The sequence below is a fragment of the Rhamphochromis sp. 'chilingali' genome, assembly GCF_963969265.1.
Source record: "Rhamphochromis sp. 'chilingali' genome assembly, chromosome: 17".
Taxonomy (NCBI): domain Eukaryota; kingdom Metazoa; phylum Chordata; class Actinopteri; order Cichliformes; family Cichlidae; genus Rhamphochromis; species Rhamphochromis sp. 'chilingali'.
Window position 1 is genome coordinate 18,414,380 of NC_137944.1, and position 25,644 is coordinate 18,440,023.

Below are 25,644 nucleotides of genomic sequence, written 5' to 3' on the forward strand. Positions count from 1 at the left end.
ATATATTATATTAGTAGTTGTTATTGTACTAATAGAAGGTTCTTTGATTTATCTTTTCTTACTTACTTAATAAATGGGAAACGATTGTATGTTTTATGAATATTTTTAAGTAATAAAGCAATGTTTTCATTTGTTTTTCTAAATATTCAATAATAAATGTATGCAAAGCAAAGCATAGCTTTTGTGTGTTCAGTGTTTTCTTTCATTTTCTGGGGAAGCCTCACCCACCCTGTCCAACACCATGTGGTGTCACAGTTATTGATTCAGCTTTTAGCTTATTGATCAGCCCAAAAGTGGTCAGCTGGGTCTTTCTGGGCCACAGCAACACTTCAGTAAAACCTTATTCAGTCTTCTTCTGCAGAAGCATTTATGTCATTTATGTACTTTCATAAACTTAAGGAAAGCGGACTTTCAGCACACTGGTTACCAAATATAGAAGAGGGTTAAACATTTGACAGCTGATATTCTCTGTCATTCGCTCACTGCAGCTGTGTAATGTGTCCTGTTCAAATTCCTTCACTGAAATGATTTTGTTTGGAAAGGGGGAGATGTTACACAACAAGAGGCTGATGATACAAACAGATTCATCATCTTACAAAAAAACATCCGCAATATTTCTCACATTCCGACAATGCGTACCAAAACCGCATCTCCAGAGACTCCTCTGTAACTTTCTAGAAGATGGGAGGTTTCTCTCTGGCTCCTCCATAATTTCGTGGCTGATAGGTGGAGCTACTCAACCTGCGGCCGCTAGGGGGCGTGCAATGGCGTCCACCTCAAGTGGATTTGGCCCTGTGTGGGGATTGGGGAAAAGTCGCAGATAAAGAAGGGGGAAGTCATGGCTACTGATAGCGACAGTGGGAAGAAAATATGAGAGAAGCAGTGACGTGAACAGAGAGCCAGTTCACTATACAGGCTCCAGTCTGATAAGAAGAGGAAAAGCACGCAGAGATAGTCAACCTGTGGGAGTCACAGGGAAAGGCGTGCGTGAATGTGAGCTGCTGAGGGAGAGGCAGTGAAGCAGGGGACAAGCCAGAGGCTGGAGGGGGGAGTGGTTACGCTTGCTTGTTGCCTGTATATAGAGAAGACCGAGACTGACAGAGCAGATCCTGTGAGAGAGTTTGGAACAGAGAAAAGGAGCCTGACCTTTTACCTAAACTCTCTCTACCTGTGAGGGACTTCCTGAGCAGCACACCAGCAGTAAATAAGCTGTTTCTTACTGGATTACAAAACCAGGATTTCTCTCTAAACTCAAGGTAACAGCAGTTTCTGTTTCTCTGCACTTTTCAGCAGCAGCTCTCAGGCAGGTGCAGCCTGAGCGTCATAGTCTGGCTTACACTATTATCAAGTTACTTTAAACAGAAGAAGAGGAAACTTTTAAGCTCTCTTTCAGAGGATTGTCATCACCTTCCATGTTTTTAGTCTTTCTCTGTATAATTATTTAGATGTATTGTAGAGCATTGGTTAGTCAAGCCTTTGCTGTTACGACATATGTATCTTAAGGGTGTGTTGGGCACATTAGAGCTACATTAATATCAACGGAAGGCTGTTTTGTCTTTTTTTTTTTAATGGAGGGTTGTTGGGTTCAGGTGGAGTGGCCGCTCCAGACACCAGTAATCTCTTCACTCACCTGCTGAGGTGCAGTCCTCACTGGACACCTGTAAGGTGTTCTACATGATCCAACCCACTCCCCCTTAAAAATCGAGCTTAATGTTTTTTAGTTTGAGAGAATAGTCAGGACTGTGTAACACAGGAAAAATGGTGCTGAGAGGGCTTTTATAGAGACGCACTGAAGAATGAATTATCTGCTGGGTGTTGCAACAATGTGTCAAAGTTCAGTCTTGGGAAGGAAAGTGATCAAGTCACGTGTGTAAGCAGCTAAAAGTTTGGTTCACCTTAATTACAGTTCAAGATTTGGCCCTTGTTTTTATGTTTTTGTTGTTGTTGTGGGTTTTTTGTGTGTGGGTTTTTTCTTAAAAAATATTTCTAGCCTTGGATGTTCTTTTGCTTCGCTACTGAAAAGGTTGTATGAGTTACTTTAACCACAAATCACTGGATGATAGGTTTTAATTTCTTGTTCATTAGCAGTGAAGCATAAAAATGAAAAGTACGTTGATGCATTAATGTATTTGTGGTTTATAATGTTCCCATTTAAAAAAAAAAAAAGTGCTGCCGTGCAATGAAATACTGCTCAGATTTATGAACTCACTGTTCATAACTGTGGTCCTGAAGCTGCTGACACTGACTCCGCATGTCTCATCTGCCACTGTGTTATGTGTCCATGCGCTATAGTGTGTGTGTTAGAAAGTGAGCGGGTAACCCTTACTGAGGGTTCATCTGTCCTGTAGCTGAAGTGGAGGATCAGTAGCTTGGCTACAGCTGTCTGGAGCCCTGATGGACCATATGCCATCTGTGACATTACTGAAAGCTTTAAGATCTTTTTCTCAGGATCGTATGATTGAAATATTGGGTGTTAACAGGATATTTTACACAGTAATATGGACTAAATCTATAAATACTGTCTCATTTAAGTAAGCAATTGAGCAAAATACTTTCTTATCGCTTAACAATCTAATCTAATATGTGAAAAGAAGCTACAGATGATAAAGAAGAGCCTCTGAAGACAACTGCATTATGATCTCTGCAGAAGTGGGTTTTTTTAGCTTTAGATTGACCTAAAGACATCACCAGCATGATGAGCACACTGGCTGGTGTTTTATTGCACTGCTGCTCAAAGTCTGACACAACAAAACACTTGTGTAAAGGACAAGACCTGCCCATCCCATGCTGCCATATGTTACTGTGTGTGTGTGTGTGTGTGTGTGTGTGTGTGTGTGTGTGTGTGTGTGTGTGTGTGTGTGTGTGTGTGTGTGTGTGTGTGCGCACCAAGTAAAGGCACAGTCATGCAGAAAACAGCAGAGCAAAGGCCTTTTCCAGAGCTGTGCTTTATGTGCACAGGGTCCATTGTGCCGAGAGATCTGATTGGATAATTAATGATGCTGTTTATGTAAGCAGCGGGGGCGAGCCCTCCTCTTGGTCCGACCCTGCAGAGACTCCCCTATCCAGTGACCTGAGACCAACACAAACAAAAAAACAATGCGTGGGATTGTTTGACCTTTAATAATCCCGAGACCTTGAGCAGGGACAAACAAACTAAACGTGGGCATTGAGGATATTACATGTGCATATAGACATGTCAGAGAACCTGCCCATCATGCACCGTTCAACATATTTGATAACATAACTTTTGCCACTGAGACGATGTTCTCCATCACGCTGTGTGTATTTTCATATTTAGCTGCTGTTTGTCTTGGCGGTTTAAAAGGAAAGTTGAGGAAATAAATAGACAATCTCCAAGGATCACATGGGTTTCTATTTAAACCATGTGCTGCCAAGTCTGTTTAAACTTGTGTGTGTGTGTGTGTGTGTGTGTGTGTGTGTGTGTGTGTGTGTGTGTGTGTGTGTGTGTGTGTGTGTGTGTGTGTGTGTGTGTGTGTGTGTGTGTGTGTGTGTGTGTGTGTGTGTGTGTGTGTGTGCCTCATTGTTTATATGAACTGCTCAGAAGTTGGCAGCAGTAATGCCCAATTCCTCTGCTACACTCTGCTGCTCTTCCCCCTGCAGAGTGGAGCATTTTAAGTGTGTCTTCTTGAGCATCATACAGAGGTATGCCTTGGATAACACTGGCTTTATCCACAACTCTTAAATGTTTAATTTCTGTCGCCTCCCTGTCGCAGGTTTATCATGAAGCTCATCCTGTTGACTGTGACCGTGCTACTCCTGGTGGTGGGAGAAGGCACTGCAGACAGAATCCTTTCCAGAAGGACCAAGAGGGAGCTTGCCAGTCCACTTCATGTTGGCGGCATCAGAGACCCATTCGGCTCCTACTGCCAGAGACGAGGAGGCTGCTGTCCTGGCAGGGACGACCTGTGCACCGTGCCGTACCTGGACACGATCTGCTACTGTGACCTGTTCTGCAACCGCACGGTGTCCGACTGCTGCCCCGACTTCTGGGGTCACTGTCTTGGCGTGCAGCCGCCTTTCATTGGTATGTGAAGGTACAAATGTGTTTTGGGGGGCATCAGAAAGTGTTGCAGCCATGTGTGTGAGCGTGTGGGCATGTCTTTGTTAGTTAAACTCTGTCAGAGAGCTGCAGGAAACCCCACTGACAAGCTCCACGCTGGGCCACGATGGAAAGCAGCGTGACGCCCCTAATATGCTGAAAATGGATTAGAATTGCATACCTGCTTTTAAAAGCTTCAGCTTGTTACTGCATTTATATGAAGTGATCATACCAATGTTTCTTACTTGGACAGAAACCTTTGATCTTTCTAATGTCTCTTTGATTTCTTCTGTGTGATTAATCACAGAGTTACAGGGTAAACGACAGTATTAATATAATGGATTTAATAATAATAATAATAATAATAATAATAGAAAGTCAAACTATATTTCAGCATACATAATGATTATCTGTACGTTCCCTGTCCCTTAAATCATCTACATATAGCATCTGATTGTATTGCAGATTAAACTCCTGTTCGTTCACCTGTGTTACTGGTTGGTTGACTACATTTGGACTCCCTCACAGTTCTAGCACCATCCTCTCTGCCGAAGTGTGAAATGTGCCAGCAAAGGCAAAGGGCTACCTGAGAGCAGCGTAGGGAACAGTAGGCTTCTTATTAACCGAGACGGTGGGAGGAGGGGTGTGTAGAGGGATGAATGGAGGTCAGGAGAAAGAATGTGGGGTATGCGGCCAGACAATGGGTACAGGACTACAAAGTTAGAGAGGTCGATGCAGGTATGTGGGTCGTGCTCGATAAGGTTTGGCACTCAGGAGGTCCGACGTACAAGCATGTGCACGCAAGCATGTTTGATCACACAGTCAGCGGAGGGAAGCCACTGAAAGACAGCTTGTTATGATAGGTCTTTCCTCTTAACTGCTACTGTTTTTTCACTCGGTCTGCGCTGAAGGAATGCTATACAAAAAATGTCACGGTAACCATTGCATATGTTCAGTCTGCACACATTCCTTCTGTATTAATGTGTAACTTGCCACTTGCCGAAGCTCTGCAGTAATTTGAATTACGATAGACCGGGCGAGACAGCTGTGAGAGCATCAGTCATAGATCACACTGTCAGCACGGGGCCTCACACCAGAGGCCGGGAAAACCTGCTCACACTGTAAATTCTCAGCCAGATTATGCCTTAAATTCCACATGGAGTCCCCTCTGACAGCATCTTCCACTTTACGTAAGCTTGTCACCAAAACACCAACGTTTTAACAGTCGAGTAAGATGGGCCACTTTTGGGGTCGTGACAGCGCAGGGTGTGCAACTCACAAATTTTGTAAAATTTTTGATGTTTAATTATAGATGGAAGTGGGGGCTTTCCATGCTATCTCAGTAGAGTTGGTGCAGTGGGGCGTAAGCTGGTTAAAGCATGACGAGAGCCCGGGAAGCCTGGGAAGGCAGGAAAGAAGCTAACGCCACATTCCTACACAGGATTACTGGCTTAGAGCTCCTTAGACCTCACATATTCTGTGTGTTAATACTAAGACTAGTTGCTGTTAACTTTTACTGTGGTTGCAAGTGAAGGAATGTGGTTACTGTGTTATTAATATCAAGTGTGTATGTGTGCTTTTAAGCCTCCGTGTACAGCATGTGTCTCATTTGTGTCTCAGTGATTGAGACTGTGCGTAGCTTTTGTTGAGATTAGCGATAGGATCTTTATTGTTTAGCCACATCAAACCTGCGTATATTAAATTGCCACTCTTTGTCTTTTCTCAGGCACCTGTGAAAGAAATGGAAACACGTTCTTGACGGGGCAAACATACAAAGAAAATTGCAATTTATGGTATGTACACCCCGCCTTTTCCATGCATTCTTTCTGCCTTTTAAATCAAGGGTTTTCCCTTTAATTTCCCCCTGAAGTATCTTTAAGTTCGAACATTTTCAGGTTCCCAGTTTGTTTTTTTTACCTGTGTAAACACTAAGCATTATATAAATATGCATGTAATATTTTTTTATAATTTGGAGGGGAATTTTTTTTATGGATTTGGCTTTACAAAAGCTGAAAAATCTGTTTTTACCATCAAGTTTCTCTGACTCCCTCTCTGACGTACAGCGCTTGGTATTCCTAAAAGCTGTGGGGATTTGCACAGTTTAAAATGAAGCTGTAGGTTGCAAAATGTGCCTTTGCACAGCATGTGTTTCTAACTATGCTGGTGGCTTTGTGGAGTAATGTTCATTATTCATTTTTATATCCTTGTTTTGAGTGAAAATCTTTCGCTGATCACATGATCCTTACTCACATATGAGCTTTAGTCACCTGCACCTGAAACTCTGTCTGCCTCCTTCTGCCCAGCTCTGCGTGCATAATTTTGTTGAGTTTTTTAAATGCCTGTAAGAAATGTGCAGGTATAGATAAGATAAGATGACAGATAAGCCGTGTTAGTTTGTCCAAATAGGAGAAATTACTTTAGGCCTGAAAAATAAAATATCTCAGCTCATTATGATATTTTGTTTAGAGATCATTTCCACTTTAGGATTCCTTGTAATAACTTCTGGTGATTCTCCATCACACCTCCATCATAAACTGTATATAAAAGATGGCTGTAGCCTCTGGGGCTGAAATGTGAATCTGTGTTTTAATGCTGCATTCTGTCTAATGGCCAGCAGGGGGTGACTGCTCTGGCTGCAAATCCGGTTGTTCAGTGATGACGCGACGAATCCTACTTCCGGGTCTAAAGTAGTCTGCGTTTAATATGGCTTTTGTGTTGTTAACATGTTTAATGTTATGTATTTTCTTCTATTTGATCTCAAAAAGCTCCTAAAACAGTCAGTGATCCCTGTTGACCTCCCTCGGCTTTTATTACCACTAATCATTTATTTAAGCTCAGTTTTTAAAACCTTAGGATGTAACTACAGCCCAGCCCATGCAACAGTATATGAATGACTAACCTCGTATTGTGGATGGATTATCTCAGTTGTTCTCCTGGCTGAAGTTTGGTCCTTTTACAGCATCCTGCCATGTGATTACATTTGTTTCTGACCACCGAGAACACTCACGTTAACTTTTATCCAGTGGAAAAAAAAGTTAGCTTGTTTATATTATGCTAACATAGCTGTGTCGCTAGCGGTCACGTAGCACATCATTATATACCAGCTAGCCCAACTTCAGTAACCCTACAAGCGTCACTGCTGTTTAGTTTTCTGTCTTCATTTATGCTGGAAGTGATAACAGAGCTGTACGTTTTAATTTGTTTCCAAAACCCCGCAGTCAGGACATGCTATATTGTATTTAGATAGAAGCTAGCGAGCTAACTCCCTGCTAACTTCTAACTCCGTTAAATGTCATAAATTCCGTTTTCATGGATGCCTGGATGTTAAACTCAATTGTTACACCTGGTAGAGCAGAACGCTGATCATTTTATTAAAGATGAAAGACTTTAGACAGTTTTTCAACTCTCAGTAATGCCACAGTGATCGTTTGATATATGGACCTGCAGCGGAGTTTAGACCCAGACACGGCTAGTGACGTCAGACTGAACAACCGGATAGAAGCCCAGTTGTAGAGATGTCTGTCTTGTTGTTCAACTTCAGATTTTACTCTCAATCCCTCGCTTAAAGTGTTACTTGATACCAAAAGCAGTTTATTTTGTAAATTTTGGTCCCATCTGGTGGAAAATAGTAGAAAAAGCAGGGTATTTTTAGGCTACTTGGTCTATTGACACCTCTCAGTCAAACCAAAGGATTTCATGGTGTTCATCTTTTGTATATAGTCTACAAACCACACCTGCTAAGCACTCTGTTACACACTCAGAAATGTATTTATGCCCCAAAATGCTGACTTTAAATAATTTGATAACATGTAAATTTCCCATGTAATTTTGTACGTGAGCACAAAAGATAATTAACTCGATTGCTGTAGCTGAGTGTATACCAAGCATTTTTTCCCTTAATGATTAATTATTTGAATAAATACACCTTTGATTTTATATATTTGAGTTGCATTTTACTCAAAATCATTGCTTTATGTCATGTTTTTGAGGTGTAGATCCTTGTTCTCAAACTTTCTACTGCCTGTCCTCCAAAGGCTTTTCTGTTATTATAAATTATAGGATAGCCTAGTGGTAAGCTTAGACAGCCCTTATGCGAATTATTTTTCTCCCTAGGGAAGAAGAGAGGTTTGCATTTGCCTTTCTGCGTGACTTGATAGACTGAATCTGAACTGAAACAGTTTTCCAGTTGAGTTTGAGTCTACTTCAATAGAGATAGAAAACCACTCTGCTTGAATACATTATAATAAGTCTGTACACTGTAATACAGCTCTCTGTAATTGACTCCTTGAGTAAATCTCCTTGGCAGTCCTGCATTATTTTTCCAATTCAGTGTGTTTCTAATTCACTTTACTACCGTGACATGAAGTCAAGAGCTTCTACAAAGAGCATTGTGGATTAACTCTAAGTGACAGGAAAGTATCTCTGTCTCAGTGATTTTCAGCACCCTGAGGGGAACAGAACCCGTGTGCGACGGCTGCCATTTTTCTGCATGACATAAGCTGCAGTCAAGGAGCTGTGTAGTAGTTCCCAAGAGTCTGGAGGGAGGTTAAGTGAGTGAAAGCAGGAGCAGCGGAAATTGAATTCCGCATCTGTCCTCCACGCTGGTTTCTCACGTCTGTGTCAATTGTTGCTCTTTAAAGTAAGTGTGTGTGTGTGTGTGTGTGTGTGTGTGTGTGTGTGTGTGTGTGTGTGTCACTCAGTCTTATCACGGGAGCAATTAAGAAAGGAATACAGTTGATGGAAGTTGATAAAAGGCGGGGGTCCTGTTTTTATCTTGAGGAAAGACTTGTGGAGGTTGTTTAAAAATAGCCTCTGGTGTTCCAGTTCCTAAAAACCAACAATAATGTGCTAACTCCCCCGTTCGCTCTGAAAACAAGAGAGTCTCGGTATCACGTGCTCTCACACGTGCTTATCAAACCAATACACACAGGAGTTTGAAAATTTGCGCCACAACTTAGGCTCGGACGGATACACGCGGACATGCTTCTCCTACTCCCACTCCCTCCACTTATTAATTTCCCAAATGCGTGTCCTCCCAGCTCTTTCAGAAATCGGCTCTCGCCCTTTTCCCCCTCCCGAGGCTCTCATTAGCAGCGCCCCTGCACTCTCTTATCTGTACCGCCTATGTTTCTTTACTGATTTGAACAGGAAAGGGAAACTGTTCTAATGACTAACTGGTTTAACAGCTGCACTTAATGCACTTTGACATCAGCACCACAATCAGTATAAACGTCATCTGTCTGTGCAGCACAAAATTAATCATCCGCAGATTGGTTTTTAGAACAGACTAAGTGTCGTGTATTCAGCCTGCGCTTATATTTACTGTTGTGAGTGTTAACGTGTAATACAGTATGTGTCAGCTTTTTGTCTTGTTAATGGGATTTCTAGCTAATTTGGTTATTTACAGATCTGCTGCCATCCCGATAACATGTTATCTGTCCCGAAAGATCTGAACCTCGGCGACTTCTCCTTTCAAAGATGGTCTCTGGGGTAGCAGTCTGAAGGAACAGTTGATCTCTAATTTGATTTGGCAGCTGCTTTCGTCTGTTGGCTCGTTATGTCAGATGGGACAACAGCCAATGCCAGCATAGACTTTCTAAGTTTATTTATTTGCTCAGATATTGTAGATGCGCCGTATCTTCAGACACACACACACAAACATGGCTCTGCTCCGACTGATCTGGAAGCATCAATGGCCAGATATGGTGAGATACTACACCTTGTGTTGTCTAGCTGTTATCCATGCTCTCTCAGGCGAGTAGATCTTAAATTGGGACTGTGACGGGGAATGTTAAATATGTCCTCACATCCCTTATATTTTATATTCAGTCCCACTCTGTCCCTCAATCTCCATAAATCAAGCCTATCCCTGTGTGTTTATCGCAGACCTACTGGCACTGTGCTGCTGCATGCCTGTATTCCTGCTGGAGGGTGGAAGAGGTGAAAGGTCACAGTTGCTTTGAACCAATCAAAAGCCATCAGATGGTCCCTGTAGGATGCTGAGCAGAAACACACTGGTGTAACCTTTTAATGTAACATGAACGTGGCACATGTGTCCCAGCAGGAAAGTGAGCCATTTGAGAGGGGAATACCGTCCATGGGTTTCTGTGTGACTGAAGAGGTCAAATTCCTCTTCAGTCACACACATCGCATTTGTTTAGTGATGGTCCTGGGTAGTAAAAACATTTCATGCACAATTCATGCTAGCTACATAATTATCTGAGAAACACCCCTGTTATTGTTTGGCTCACATCCTCAACACTGCTGCTGATCATGTGACTGTTAAAAACAAAAATATAGTCACTTTATACACAAACTCATTCTTCTTTCTGTTTCAATTTGACTTTAAGATCACATTGTTTCACTTCTGTTGGCTTTACTTACATCCCTCTGTCTTGTTTCACTGTGTCTTATCACCTAATTACCTGTCTGTCTCATACGCTTCCGCTGTTCCCTGCCAGACTAGCAGTTGAACTTTAGCTGCTTTAGCTTTATGTTCCTGGTTTTGTTTTAATGTATATGTCACCTAGGTTTAAATTAAGTGTCTAGATTTTACCGTCTACTCATGTGTGGATCCGTCTGTTTAAAATTGCACAGGCAGTTTATAGTTTTAGCACATTTGATGTATTTTTAAAACTGAGTTTGTCACAAGAACAAAAAAACGAGTAAGCTCAATGTGTTGTATGCTACACAGAGCTATTTATAGCATGTATAAAACAAGGTTTGCACAAAACAGGCAATGGTTCTAAGACATATAAAGTGTGTTTAATATTAATAAGTAGCAATAATACATTTATCATTGAAAATCTGCAATACATTTGAGAATGCATTTCTTTTTTGTGCTTTTCTATGTTTCATAGGGAAATGTGAAGTTGTTTTCTCCGTTTCATTTATGCAGGATTTGTGCGGGGGTTTTCTGTTTAAAATAATAATCTGAAACATGTCATGTGCATGAAAATATATTAGAAATAACTAAAACACCCACTGGTGCATACTGGATGTACAAGTAAAAAGATAATGCAGAGTGGATCTGTTTAGTGTTATCTCAGCTTTGAGGCAAGTGATTGAAGCGATAACCCAGTGAGAAATACTGCTGACTGAGGTATGATTGGGGTGGAGGGGAGCACACATACAGGAGGGCTACCTGTGCATTGCAAATTGTCAACTATAATACGCGTGATAGCGATGGGGACTGCTTGTGTATATATATGTGTGTTTGTTTTTTTTTTGTTTTTTTTAAAGCCTTTCCATTCTGATGTTGTATTACCACACACACAAACACACAAAGGCACTCTTCTCGGCAGTGAGTCATCAGAAAGTAAATCCTCTGTTTCTGAGCATCTCCAAAGTAAACATCTGTGTGTCATCGTTAATATCCTGCTCACTTATTTTCCGTTTTGCCGAATAAAAACGGATCTGCATTCTGCAGCCTTAAAAGGCTGAATAATCTAAGCTTTTTATTTTTAACCATCCCACTCCATAATTTCTCCAGCCTTTTCCGGCTGCTAACATTCTTCTTTCAATTGATGTCTTATTTGGGAAATCCACTCAGCCTCTGCTCACTTGCCTTTGTTTAATAGACTTTAGTGACTGTAGCATAAAAATACACATTTTTTCAGGCACTTGTAGTTTCTTTGAATGTCCCCTACTAACTTTTTTCTCTCTCTCCTGTAGCACATGTGGGACTTCTGGACGTTGGGAGTGTGAGCAGAACGCCTGTCTCATTGAGCCGGACATTATCCAAGCTGTCAACAGAGGAAACTATGGGTAAGAAACAAATAAATATAGACACGTACTTACAATACTCTGTTTGTAGTTAAAAACACATATGATTTCTGCCTCTTTCATATTGTTTTTAGGTGGAGGGCAGCTAACCACAGTGAGTTGTATGGCATGACTTTAAACGAAGGCATCCGCTACCGACTGGGCACACAAAGACCATCAAGAACAGTCATGAACATGAATGAGATTCAGGTACAGGACTCTTCGTTCATTGAATCATCAAATCATCGTTAGAAAATAAATATATGGGTGAACTTTCTAAAGGCTTAGATACAAAACTTCACTGATTGGACTCCTTATTTAAATCTCTCACCTGTAGTCTGGCTCTTGTCCTGCCTCTCTCTGCCCTTTCTTCTTTTTCCTCTCTCCTCCAATTAGTTGCAGCAGATTTCCGCCCCTCCCTGAGCCTGGTTCTGCCAGAGGTTTCTTCCTGTTAAAAGGGAGTTTTTCCTTCCCACTTTCACCAGATGCTTGCTCATAGAAGGTTGTGTGATTGCTAGGATTTCTTTCTAATATTGTAGGATCTTTACTTTGCAATATAAAACACATTGAGCTGTTGGCTGAGTTTTACATAAAATTAAATTAAATTCACTTAGGTGCCCTTGATATATCCATACAGGAAGTGTAAGAATATAACTGTACTGGTCGCCACTAGGTGTAACTTCTTAAACTCTGTTTCCACTTAAAAACGACAAAAGGCATAACATACGGATAACATATCATTCATCTCCTGTTTCCACTAATACTACAACTATGGAGAGAAAACCAAAATGATGTCTTTAGATATTTTCAGAATTGTACGATGGAGTGATTTGATAACCAAGTGGTTGGCGTGCATACTCAGGTTCCCTGAGCAGTGACTCGTTGGATTACCGGTTGGCTGGACCATCATGTCTTTCTTCACTCATGAATAGCAGGAAAAAAGTAACATAGAGATTTACATTCATGGGAAATAATATTCAACAGAAATCATTGGTATTGTATACATCTGCTTTTGCTTATTTTTGTATTTAAACACAGACATTTGAAATATTACATAGAAATAGTTTTTAAAATCAGAGTATATGAAATTTGATCAACGCTGAATTTAAAGAACTATTGTTTCTATTCTGTAGTCACGATAGGAACATATGCTGAATTAGTCACAAACTGTTTCCCACTTGTGTGAGTGTATGACATAAAGAGGAGAGATGTGGGTGGAAGCAGGAAGTTTTACAGACAGGTGAGAATAAAAAGAAAAAGTTACTCATATCTTTACTTTTCAACTTTTCTTTTTTTACAAGCTCTTGCACGCTTGAAACCTATTACAAACAAGTGAGCACTGATCAAAACCTGCTTCACTTAATTATGGTGGCCTGCTGGTATGTAACGGCCTCTCTGTTTGGAGACCTCAGCCTGCTCTGTCTTTGTTTACATTTTTACCCCAGAAAGATTACATAAGACGCAACCAAAACATCACATAGAGAAGACGGAAAGGATGGTGGCGGCTTTGAGAATAAAGACAAGACTTCCTCTTGGGTCTGCGCATCCCCACTTTGCTCTGCGTGCATTCATTCCACCTCGAAATTTTGTAACACCCCCTACTCCTTCCGCCGTCAGCGTGTCCCTGCCTGTGCCACAAATCAGATCACAGCCCATTCACAAAACTCTCAGTCTCTCCCCTTTCCTGTTGTTTCTGCAGACTCGTGTCAAATGCACTTAATGCAACATTTTAGATGCCTTTTGGATCAGGTGCGTTTTTTGCACTTTGACCTGCCAGAGCTCCAAATCTCTGAGCAGCAGCACATTCCTTAGTGATGTATCAGGTGGCCGTCTGTGCTCTGAATGCTTCACTATTAAGCAGTGGAATGCACCGCGGGCAGCCAGAGTCTTTGTCAGAGAGAGAGAGATGAAGCTATCTGTAGTGTATGTTCATCACATAATACCAGGAGATATGAATAGAGTATCCGACAATAGCTGGCGATTAAATGATGGAGCACGTCTGAGTGAAAGCGCTCTATCAGGGAGACAGTTACACTCTATAACAGAAGTTTACCATCATGATGAAACCCTAATATAACCAAAGAGACTTGTTGTTTCACAAAGAGGAGTGGCTTCAGAGGGTCCTGTCTATTCTGCAACGTTAGAAATGGATTCTGGTTCAAATGGTTGTAAAGAAATCCTCTTTTTTTTTTTTTTTTTTTTTTTTTTCTTTTTTTTTAAATGTGGCCTTTGATTAGTAGACTTATGTAATCTGCCCATGATCCAAGCTTGTATTACGAAGCTGCCCACAAGTATTTTAATTGCACCCTTCAGTTTGTGTTCTGCTGTGGCCAAACAGTTGCACTACACTACCTGACACCACATTCAAGCAACCCGTGCTGCTGCACGTAAATGTTAGCCTGTTTTTAAATACCGTTTCCTTTCTTTTCCCTATAAATTCATGTCACACATCTTGGACTGTCAGTTGGTAATAATGACTGTTTTTACTGAGAACTATAAATGTTTTCTTCGTGGGTTGCTGCAAAAGATGGAGTTGAAGCAAGAACGAACAAACTTCTTTCCCTCTTGCAGATGAACATGGATCCTCAGACCGACAATCTGCCGCCCTACTTCAATTCAGCAGAGAAGTGGCCGGGGAAGATTCATGAACCGCTGGATCAGGGCAACTGCGCTGCTTCCTGGGCCTTCTCAACAGCAGGTGCTGTCTTAGGGAAAATGACATCTGTAGGGCTAATGGGGGAACTGTAGGGAAATATCCTTAAAATGTGTCACATGCAAACGTGCATGAACTCTAGGAAATAGAAGTTCTTTAGTTCTCAAGTTTCTTCTTGAAGTGAAGCTTCCACCATGAAATTTTAGTTACGTGTTTATGCGTTTGCTTTGTTGCCACCAGCTGTGGCATCAGACAGAATCTCCATCCAGTCTATGGGCCACATGACTCCTCGGCTGTCTCCCCAAAATCTTATTTCCTGTGACACACGCAACCAGGGAGGCTGTGCCGGAGGACGCATAGATGGAGCCTGGTGGTATCTTCGGCGTAGGGGGTAAGCCCCCCTTCATCTCAGACAAAGTTATTACTGCTCGTGAATGAATGATGGGTGACTTACATCTTCCCATCCCTCCCGACAGAGTTGTGACAGAAGACTGTTACCCATATCAACCTCCGCAGCAAACGCCGGCAGAGGTGGGTCGCTGCATGATGCAGAGCCGCTCGGTTGGACGGGGGAAGAGGCAAGCCACGCAGCGATGTCCCAACACGCAAAACTACCACAACGACATCTACCAGTCCACGCCGCCCTACAGGCTCTCATCCAATGTAAGTGAAAGAAAGCTGCACAAGTGTACACAAAAACGTCCACTCTCGCTCACAAAACTACACTGATCAGCCATGGTGTGCCTGGCTCACCTGGGAATGAGTCTGAGATTGTAGAAGGGCAGTGGGATGTGCTTTTTTTTTTTTGTTTTGTTTTTTACCCACTTGTTTTCCATATCTCAGGAGGTAGGATTCAGGACTGAGGAGTTAGCTTTGTGTATAAAACTAAATTATAAACTATTCTAGTACGATGACTTAGAAAGGCTGTCTTTGAGAAACACCGCAGTGAGTGAATTACACCAATTTAAAGACAACACTCATTGTCTGCTATCATTTCAGGACCAGCGGGTTAATCCGAAATGAGATTTCCTCCTCATATTAGTGTTTCTACTTTCTGCTCAGAGACAGAAGTGAGTTACATAAGCCCTCATCCTTCAATCGAACAATAAAAACCGTAAAATATCTCTATTTTGGTTGCTAATATGGGTGGATGAATCTAAATGACTTCATGGAGACATTATCTCCGCCCTCTCTGCAATCCATGCACTAGTATCATGTAACATTTGCACAAACTGCCTCCCGAAGCGGTGTCTCCACGCTGCTGCATGGATCTTCTGCAAATCAGACAACCGCTGAGCAGCAGCCAACATGTGGTTTCACCAGAAGCTATCCGTCAGGGCTAAGTGACGGCTAATGCTTCTCAAAATCATTACAGCCTGTTGTTCCTGTCTCTTGATAGCCTGTGAAGTCAATAAGCCAGGCATTAAGACCAAGGGGCCCTGCTGAACTCAATCTTGTTATCTGACTTTTAACTTCCAGGGGGTTGTTTTCATCCTCTCCGTTTCACTGACATGTAACGATCATTCTGTCTGTCTCACTCTCCTTTGCCTATAAATCGTTCTCTCTATCGTCTCACTTAGGAAAAGGAGATTATGAAGGAGATTATGGATAATGGCCCCGTGCAAGGTAACGCAATGCCTTTCTGTGTGTGTATGTCTTCCTTAAATATGCTTGTATTTTATTGTCAACATTGCTCCCACGTGGGTGTGACTTTTCACGAATTAAAACACACACAGCTTGAAGTATCTGACCTAGACTGATGTCATATTTAACCTTTTCATCTGAATGGGTTTTAACCAGAGTTTTAACTCTGACCCCAGTCACCCTGTCAGAAATGAGCGGCCTCCGCGGCTTGCTAGGGTTGATCTAACTTTGCTATATTAGCGTGGCTAGCTGCCTGGAGCCCATCTGGAATGCCTTCAAGTACACTTGAATAAAGGAGTCACATGTCGAAGGATGTGTGCATGTGTGTATGGGAGCGTGTGCCAACTTATTGTTCAACAGTCCAGGGAGGAAGAGTTTTGAGAAAGTCGTGGAGAGCTGCATGAGTGTGTGTGGTCCTTTGTGTGTGTCTGCTGAAGAGATTCTAATAAGAGTGAAAGTTTGCATTATATTCTCAACCAGGGAACACTGCATCTAGTGCTGATACAGCTTTAAAAACTTCTTCTATCCATAAACAGCTGCTGGAAAAACAAAGTCACACATAGCTTAGATGTGCAGCTTACACTGACACACGCACACAAACCTGCTCTGATGTTTGGGTGTGTGACTCAGGGGGGAAATCAGAATTTGTTTGGTGAAATTGCTTAATAGTTTTGGGAAATGGCTAATCAAAGTGTGTGTGCGTGCGCGTGTACTCATGCAGGTTATTTCCACCTTCTAATTCTCCGTGCTTGTTTGTTCTTGCAGCTATTATGGAGGTCCACGAGGACTTCTTTGTCTATAAGACTGGGATCTACAAACACACAGATGCCAGTTTCACTAAACCACCGCAATACCGTAAACATGGCACACACTCAGTCAGGATCACCGGGTAAGTTACCAGAATACCGAGACAATCCAAAACAGTTCATATTTTTGCCCCCATTTAGTGAACCAACATGCTTTGTCACAACGTGGCTCGGAGACATGCATATACAGACCTGATTGGGCTTAAAATAAACTCACCAGGTTTTAATTTCCTATTTTTATTTTTTTTCTTTACCTGACTCCTGTTTAGACAAAAGCTTTCACCTTTTCTTCATCTTTAACCCGAGTGTGTCTGGTTTAACTGTTGCTACATGCTTAGCAGTGGCCCTATCTCTTCAGAAGTTGTTTAATAAGGATGAATCAGGGTTTTAATTGAGTCCTTGTTGATTCAAAGCTCCACTTGCACGTGTGTTTGCACACAGCCAGCTGTCTGCTTGTGAATAAGCGTTCCCTCCCTTCCAGACTATTGCTCTCGGAGACACACCTTGGCTCCACTCCTTCATCTGCCCCAGACAGTCCCCCCTGCCCCCCCATCTAGTCACTTTAACAACCGCAAATATGCAGGCAGGTAGACGGCTGACGCACCTGGATTGCCTGCCCACACCCACTGCCGTGCGTTTCTCTGGCTCTGTGATGTCTCCATCATCACTCTTCATCTGGCCGTCAGACTGTCCCACTTCCTTTCTTTTACTCCTCTTAACATTTAAGCCAAAATATTCCTCTTATCATTTTAGACTCCAGACAGACTGATACTGTTTTATGGTTTGTTTGTTTTTTTTGTTTTTTTTTTTTTTTTAAATATTCTGACCTTTAAGATGAATAAACCGCTCTTTGCTTTTAAATATTTTACAGGCTGTAGTTCATCCAGCTCCCTTTGACATATGTCACTGATATATTTGGCTCAGTTTACATTTTTAAACTGTGACAGTGGTTCTGAGTAATTGGTATTTGGTAACATTTGACTGTCAGAGATGGGTAGTAATTGGAACGTTGTCTGATCGATCCCCGGCTCCTCCAGTTTTTATGTGAGATAATAAAACCCCAATTACCGGCTAATTCATCCAATGACGTGTGGGTTTGTGTCATACTGTAGGTAAACATTTACCTGAGTGTCAAAAAACAGCAAACATGCAAGTCCTGCATTATGACAGAAGCAACTTCTCTGCTTTTATCTGATAAGGATAAAACACAAATCTCTTTATTCGAAGCTTTCACTGTCTGTAGTTTTTCTTTCATGCATAAGCACATGTAGGATAAAAAGCAAACAAACAAACAAAAAAAACCCAAACACTTCTCATCCTCCAACCTGTACTTGGCTTATTTAAATCCTATACAGTTTTCTCAGTTTTCTTCAAGTGCATTCGTGTTTGCTTATCACGCTCGTGTTAGAACCACACCCTCTGGAGTGTAATTACTTCTCTGCAGCTTCATTGTCAGTAAACTGTGGAGGTATGCACAGTGTGAGATGATGGTGAGGATGAAGATACAGCCTCCTTCTACAACTACTGTGATTTCTGACTGCTTTGTATGTGGTTTGGCTGGATGGAGGCTTTAGCTGCGGTGCAGGTTTAGAGATGGATGGAGGCTGTGAAAGGCACTGTTTTGAGCTCCAAACCTGCCAGCCACAGGCTTCAGTATGTTTACATAGGCTAAATCCCATAGCTGTGTATTCATTTAAGCCCAGGGCCTGGGAAAGTTTGTGGAGATAGCATTGAGGTCCACTGTGGCGGAAAGAGCATTGTCTGGGGTGCTGATCCTGACTGCACTGGACAGAGAGAGGGGGATCAGTGCCCGAGAGGAGAGGTCAGAGCTGGGATGAGGGGCGCTGGGCAAGGGCGGGGGTACATGGGCACAGGGGCATGTCCATCATTGTCCCCAAGTGAGCAAGTGAGTTGATTGGAAGACCGATAAGAGATCAGCAGTGGTCCGATTCTGTCTGCCTGTCTCTATACCAATAAATATGCACACAAGTAAACACGGGGTCACACACTTGTATACAGGTGTGAACAATGCTCACAAACACCAGCCAGGGTCTACTTTAGACGCTGGCTGGGATGTTGTATTTACACAGCTGCTTTTAATGTGTCTGCTCCTGGTCAATGTGACGTTATAATCCACTTGGGAGAGTAGTGGCCTAATAAAGTCACTCGCTGAATGAAGCCTGGCACAGTTTGCCAGTGTTTTGGTGGCAGGCTACTGAGTTGGCAGGGCCTGAGGCCGTCCAGTGTATTTCCCAGCATTCCTTTACTTTATAAAAGATAACAACCGATTGCGGACCGGGAGTCTCTTTGGAAATGAAAGGCCGGGTGTGGAAAAACAGGATGGGAATTGGCTTTAGGTCTGTTTTGATCATGACGAGCAGAAACTGCAGGGGTTGGCAGCAGCTATGCTAAGACCAAAGTGTATGGCATGGTGGGAATTTATGGACCTTTGCCAGGGTTTCCTGAGAACACAGCCACCAGAGAAGGTAAAGATAAAGTTCAGTGTCCCTGTGGGCTGCTCGTTTTTTGCAGTGTTGGTGCTCTGACGAAGCTGAGGTGCTGTTCCTCTTCCCTGTGACCTACGCCCGATGAAGAGGGGAACTCCGTGTTTCTTTGTATTGGAATGCAAAAGTGCAACAAAATGATGTCCAGCTATAAATACTCAGGATGTTGTTAACAAGGGGAAAGTTGGTTTTTTTTTTTTTTTTTTTTTTTTTTTTTTTTTTTTAAACATTTGAACCCTGCATATCTGCTTTTCACTGAGCACATCTGAGGCAAAGTAATGCATTACATGTCTTAAATTATTTTTACAGCTCTAATAAGACGTAGCTATACTTTAATTTTTATGCGCTTTAATTCACTATCATCTCTGATCTGTGCACTAGGTGGGGAGAAGAGAGAAATGTTGATGGAACATCAAGAAAATATTGGGTAAGTTTTCACTTTACACCTTCTTTACCAGTAGTTCAAGGTGGCCTATTATGCTTATTTCCAGTTCCTTATTTTTGTTTTTTAGACTTAAAATAGGGCAGCACGGTGGTTAGCACTGTTGCCGCACAGCAAGAAGGTCCTGAGTTCAATTCCAACATCAGGCCGGGGTCTTTCTGTGTGGAGTTTGCATGTTCTCCCCGTGCTTGCGTGGGTTCCCTCCGGGTACTCCGGCTTCCTCCCACCGTCCAAAGACATGCAGCTTGTGGGGATAGGTTAATTGGATAATCCAAATTGTCACTAGGTGTGAATGTGCGAATGAATGTGAGTGCGAATGGTTGTCTGTCCCTGTGTGTTGGCCCTGCGACAGACTGGCGACCTGTCCAGGGTGTACCCCGCCTCTCGCCCTATGACAGCTGGGATAGGCTCCAGCGCCCCCCGCGACCCTGAAAAGGACAAGCGGAAGCGAATGGATGGATGGATGGATGGACTTAAAATAAAAATGACTACTTTTAAATCTACTCTCTATCCTCCCACTCTAAAAGGCCGCTGTTTTCTGATTGGCTGCCCCTCTCGTGGCTTCCACAAATTGAGTTCTTATAGTGTTTGCAAGTCCTCATCCCAGCTTGAAATGATCATATAAGGATGTCTGTTTCAGGCTGATGTCAGCTCGACACAAGAGTAGAAAATGAGTTTCAAACTGAGCAGCAGAAAATAAGGAAAAGTGTAATAGGTCCCTTTTAAAAAGATTGACTGAAAAACCCTGCTGCTGTAGCACAGGCAATATGTTTTAACGATTAAACAGTTAAAGCTTCTTTTCAATATGATTAAATTTTAAAAACAGTATCTTAATTACTATAAGTGATTATTCGATATTAAAATAAAAAGTCTGTTGTAAAAAGCTGTTTTTTTCCCCCCCTGATTGGTGAGGTGTAGGGGAAAGTAAATAAAACCTTGTCATCTTTAAGTCTTATTGTATTTTACAGTTAGTGTGATCTTATTTCCCCCAGATTGCTGCCAACTCCTGGGGAAAGAACTGGGGTGAAAACGGCTACTTCCGGATCGCTCGTGGGGAAAACGAGTGTGAGATTGAAACATTTGTGATCGGCGCGTGGGGCAGAATCTCAATGGAAGACATGCACAACCACCATCACCACCATCACCGCAGGCACATTTAAAGACACTGCAGATCTTAAAACCCTATTAAAACCTGTATTATTGTCCAAACTACAGTTGGTCTTTCTATGCAGCTGCGTCGCAGGCCATCGCATCCCCTCTACTGGCCATAAAGTGAGCCCTAGTCCTCTTTTTTTACACTTTAGTTTATTCTGGGGATCGATACAGAACCTTGTTCTCCACCCTCTGTAGCCTTTTAATAGAACGACTGTGTATCTCAAGATTCATGGCACCAAAAACTAAGACAAACTAAGCTAAAGTTCTTTCACTTTGCCTTGCAATCAGGCAACTCAGGTACCTACTGCTCCAAAGACCACACATCCCAGAATCCCCAGTATAATATCTGGTGATCATGTCATATCATGTCTGGCGACGAAGGATGTGATCTTTTTATTCTTCGGTTTTTTCTAACTCAAAACCTGTATTAACCAGACAGGCTTGGAAAAGAGGGAATCTGAGAGCTAAAATACCAGATGTCAAGACACACCCTTCTAAACCATGTAACTCAATAATATATCACTGATGACCTTACTGACATTTACCTGTCAGCTAAACAGAGGTGTAGCTTGACCCGTTCTCTTGTTTTCAGAGAGGGCACTTGTAAAGAGTTAGTAGCTGGAGGCTGTAGGGTTTCTCACACATTCCAGTAAAAAGGTAGAATCTGACACTGGAAACACAAGGTGACTTAAAAGTGTAAGATTACAAGGAAAGTCACAGTTCCTCCTAAAACTATGAAATCTTTTAAAGAAATATCAATGAAACGGGCACAATCCTGGCTCTTTAGTACGCTACTAGCAAGTGCTTAATTCATCATTTATATATTTTTACTCCTCCTTATTATGTCATTTATAAATACAGATGTGTTAACACCATGCACAGACACTGGTAATAAGCATAATTATACTAATGGTCATATCATATATATCTATTATATTTACTATATAAATGGTGAATCAAGCACTTTCTAATACCTTCTTAATCCTGAATAGTGTAACATTATTAAAAAGCGTGACCAAAATGGCAAGTTTTTGAGTTTTGAGCTACTAAGTCAAACTTTGTGGATAATTTGTCTTTTGGGGGTTTTTTTTTTGTGTGGCAGAGATAAAATTAGGTTAAGTCTCTGTGACAGTTATTAAGATTTAAAAAGCCATGCTGCTTTCCCCAGTCCTAATATTTTACTAAATTAAAAACTGATGTCTGCAGAGTTTAAAGATTGTATTACTTAAAAAAAAAAAAAACCAGACACAAAAATAAAACAGAGTTGATCACTGCAGAAGAAAATAGGAAGTATGTATAATGTTCTTAATGTACTCTGTTCTGTGTACATTTACATTTTTTTAACTACTTGTTTTACAATGTACTGTATGTAGAAATTCTCTTAACCCCCTCATGACTCTGTTGCTTTTCTTCTTCTGCATTCTTGAAACTGAACACGGTGAGTAGCTTGAGCGACGTGCGATAATGCTGCTAAAGGCCAGTCTGCGCTGCGCTGTTTGTGTTTAGCTTCGTGCATCTGATAGGTAATAAACATATGAAGCCACTTCAGAGTAACACTGTAACACGGATTCAAAGCTGTATGACTTTATGTTCTCATTATTTGTTGTGACTTTTTTTTTTTTTTTTTTTTTTTTTTTTTATTGTTTTCTGCTGGAACTGTAAGATCAAACTGAGCTAGCTCCATTTGAAATATATGTTTTTCTTTTCAGTTTCATTGTTATCATAGGCTCACTTGAAAAGCAAAGCACAGCGTGTTATTACCGCATGCCTGAAATTACACCCTGGTTTGCTTCAGTAACAATTTCAAAAGGATTTTTCATTTTTTACATCGTCACGTCTTGTGATCTTTAAGGCCTTTCCGTTGATTCCTTCAGGCGTGAACTGGCGGATGAATATAAAAGCAAAGAGAAATGTCTGGATGCTCAAGCAATGTGCAATGTGGTGGAGAGGGTAGAGATTAGCAGTCAATTGCGTGTTCCTCGTTCATTGTAAAAAAACAACAACAAAACAATCCCCCCACAAAGAATCGTTGCTTTCCAGAAAGGATCAAGAGACATGAGCTGCACAGGAGGTTGACAGTAAATAAAAATACACCAAAAACAGTATGAAACTGGGCTTCTTGTCCTGGGGTGGAAGTGATTATGTCATTAACACAAAGAAGGATCAATCAAGTCTACATTTTTGCTTGTGGACAAATCCTTTACACGGGAGGAAGGATTGATTTAATAAAAGCCGCTAGCTGCTAAATTGTTATATATAGGTGTGTTGTAGTCCTCGCTACCTGTCAGTAACAGGTCTCAGTGTGAAAAGGTGCATATCAGTGGCTTGATTTTAAAAAAAGAAACAAAAAAGCAGAGAGAGCAGTGGAATTTGACCAAAGCTGGATTTTTTTTTTTTTCTTTTTCTGTTGACCAGAAACCTGTCGTCATGCTCGTTTTCCTGCATTACTTTCACTTAGTGGTTCTTTGGATTAGTTGTTAGCTTTAACCAAAATGCAATAGATGACACTGAATATATAGAAAACATAAAATATTAAAAACCCTCTTATCACATGAAGATGTTCAAAACGTTAACGTTGTGATTTTGTTGATATATTATCAAGGTTCATGTGGGACCAATTACAGTTGCAGAAGGTTCACTGCAAACTCCAAATATGTGCCACAGAAACTGATCCTACTTTTAACCAAAATGCTTTCTCCAATTACACGAGCAGCAGACTTTCACTCAGAAAATGTGTATTTAGTGTAAAATGAACCATTTCATATTCACTGCTGTGTAGACTTTTATTTATACAAGTTGTTTAAATTATATAGTTTTTTCTTCTTTATTTGCCTGTGAAATGTTTCATTATTTCTTTGTCTCGTGTTGTGTTCACTTACATAATAAAGTCTTTCTAAAACCACGTCCATGTAACTTGCCCCTGAAATATCACAGTGTAATAAAAATAGATGCATTCAGGGACCGAGAAGCGATCAAAAACACGTCTCGTTTCATACTTACTGTGCACGCGTGACTATAAGCTGATGGTGAAAGTAATGAGTGAGCAGCAATAGCAGGAACCTGGCACAGGGTGTTTAGGATGAATCTCCACACGATGTGCCGGGGTGGGACGAGGACAGTTTTTATAAGGTCGCGCTGTGTCAGCGTACTCTTCCATCTCCGAGGGCAATAACTAATCAGTCGGTGGACGACCCGGGCAAAGAGACGTTTGGCTCTTGCTCATATGCTCCATCTTGTTTAATTTGAAGCCAAAATCCACAGAACATTAAAAAAAAAATTTCAGAATAATATATGAATGTGTATTTTAATGTTTTGGTTTTTTTGTTATCTAAAAAGCTTTTTTGTCAAATGGCCCAATAAAAACCGGAATGTCTGTTTATACTACATTTGTTTCACATGTTAATATAAAGTTTTACTGTTGGTTAGACAATTGCCATCATTAAAGAGACATGACCATTAATGAATCAATGTTTCTGATCCAATAATCTAATGGATAAGATTTTGCATTAAACCTACATACATTTTGGGTACATATAAAGTACATTTTGATCTTGACCTTCATGCTATAAATATATATTTTTTTAAGTATTATGACTTTTAGTTAAGTGGAGGGTCTGAATACTTCTTTCACCACTTAAAAAATGATGATTCAGTACAAATAGACATTTCAAGCTCTTGTGTAGCATCACTTTTCATGTAATGTGGCTAGACATTAATTTACAAATGTGCTCACTATTTTGCATGCCACTTTTCTGCACTGCTTTTTTTTTAAATCAAATATTCTGATTACCTGTTGGACCCCCTTGCCTTGTTCTTGATACCTCTTTGTGCCAAAACCAAAAAAAAGTCTTCAAAATCCCCCAACAGACTGACAGCACAAGGATGGCGTGTTTGATGTGAGAAAAATAACACGTCTGCAAAGTCAGATTTACTAGAGATGTTGTCACATAAATCATCAGGTTGTGTCAGTGAAACCTAAAACCTTCCAGGTGCTCTCAGTGACAGCAGCAAACATTTATGAGCAGACCTCTTAGAAGGGCGACCTCCCCTGCATTTTTGTGTTTCCACCGTGTGTAGTTGCCAGTTAATAACCTTTTCATTTGATAATAAACCTCTCTTGATTCTGGTTACAAATCAAAAACAAAACACTAATGTTAACCTTAAATCTTAAATGTGTGTACAGATAGATGAATAAAAATATGTCAGTACCCTTTACTCTGTTACTTTGTTTCACTCTGCTGCTATAAAAATGTCTTATTGCAGGACTGTATTAAGTCCTTAAAATAAAAACAAAATTGAAAAAATTGCCAAGTCATACCACAGACTGTAAACCCAGACTCTGGTGAAAGGTTCACAGAGGGTTATGAAAGAATCTGGAGAAAAGCACACAATATTACAAAGCTTCTCTCTCTACAGCAGCCACGGGTGACCAAGTATGGAAACTTGGACCAAGGGACCTTTCCACCGACTGTTTACATTTCTCCCATTGTTTCTGCGTCATTGAGTAGCCAAGCATTCATTACCTGAACAGCTCCTGCTCTCTTCCTTTCAGCTGATTCGAGAAGTGGATGAGTACCAAGAAAAAGACGGAAGCAGTTAGTAAAGATAAAGGCAGT

The 25,644-nt window shown here is 41.2% G+C and overlaps 1 protein-coding gene across 1 annotated transcript; it reads left to right on the top strand.

Annotated features, from left to right (window-relative positions):
- Window positions 1-826: 826 nt before the first annotated feature.
- Window positions 827-24,412, top strand: tinagl1 (tubulointerstitial nephritis antigen-like 1). The gene is made up of 12 exons (XM_080862899.1): window positions 827-1,256; window positions 3,735-4,045; window positions 5,787-5,853; window positions 11,735-11,827; window positions 11,920-12,034; window positions 14,396-14,522; window positions 14,718-14,868; window positions 14,954-15,140; window positions 16,058-16,103; window positions 16,887-17,010; window positions 19,813-19,858; window positions 20,866-24,412. Exons 2-12 carry the CDS (start codon window positions 3,742-3,744, stop codon window positions 21,031-21,033), a joined length of 1,428 nt encoding a protein of 475 aa, XP_080719025.1. The 5' UTR covers window positions 827-1,256; window positions 3,735-3,741; the 3' UTR covers window positions 21,034-24,412.
- Window positions 24,413-25,644: the final 1,232 nt, after the last annotated feature.

Bases quoted from the DNA above. Each gene is read 5' to 3' on its own strand.
- tinagl1 (XM_080862899.1), top strand. From the start codon at position 3,742: ATGAAGCTCATCCTGTTGACTGTGACCGTGCTACTCCTGGTGGTGGGA. The intron at 5,854-11,734 runs GTATGTACACCC...TCTCTCCTGTAG, and splicing joins AAAGAAAATTGCAATTTATG to CACATGTGGGACTTCTGGAC. The intron at 12,035-14,395 runs GTACAGGACTCT...TCCCTCTTGCAG, and splicing joins TGAACATGAATGAGATTCAG to ATGAACATGGATCCTCAGAC.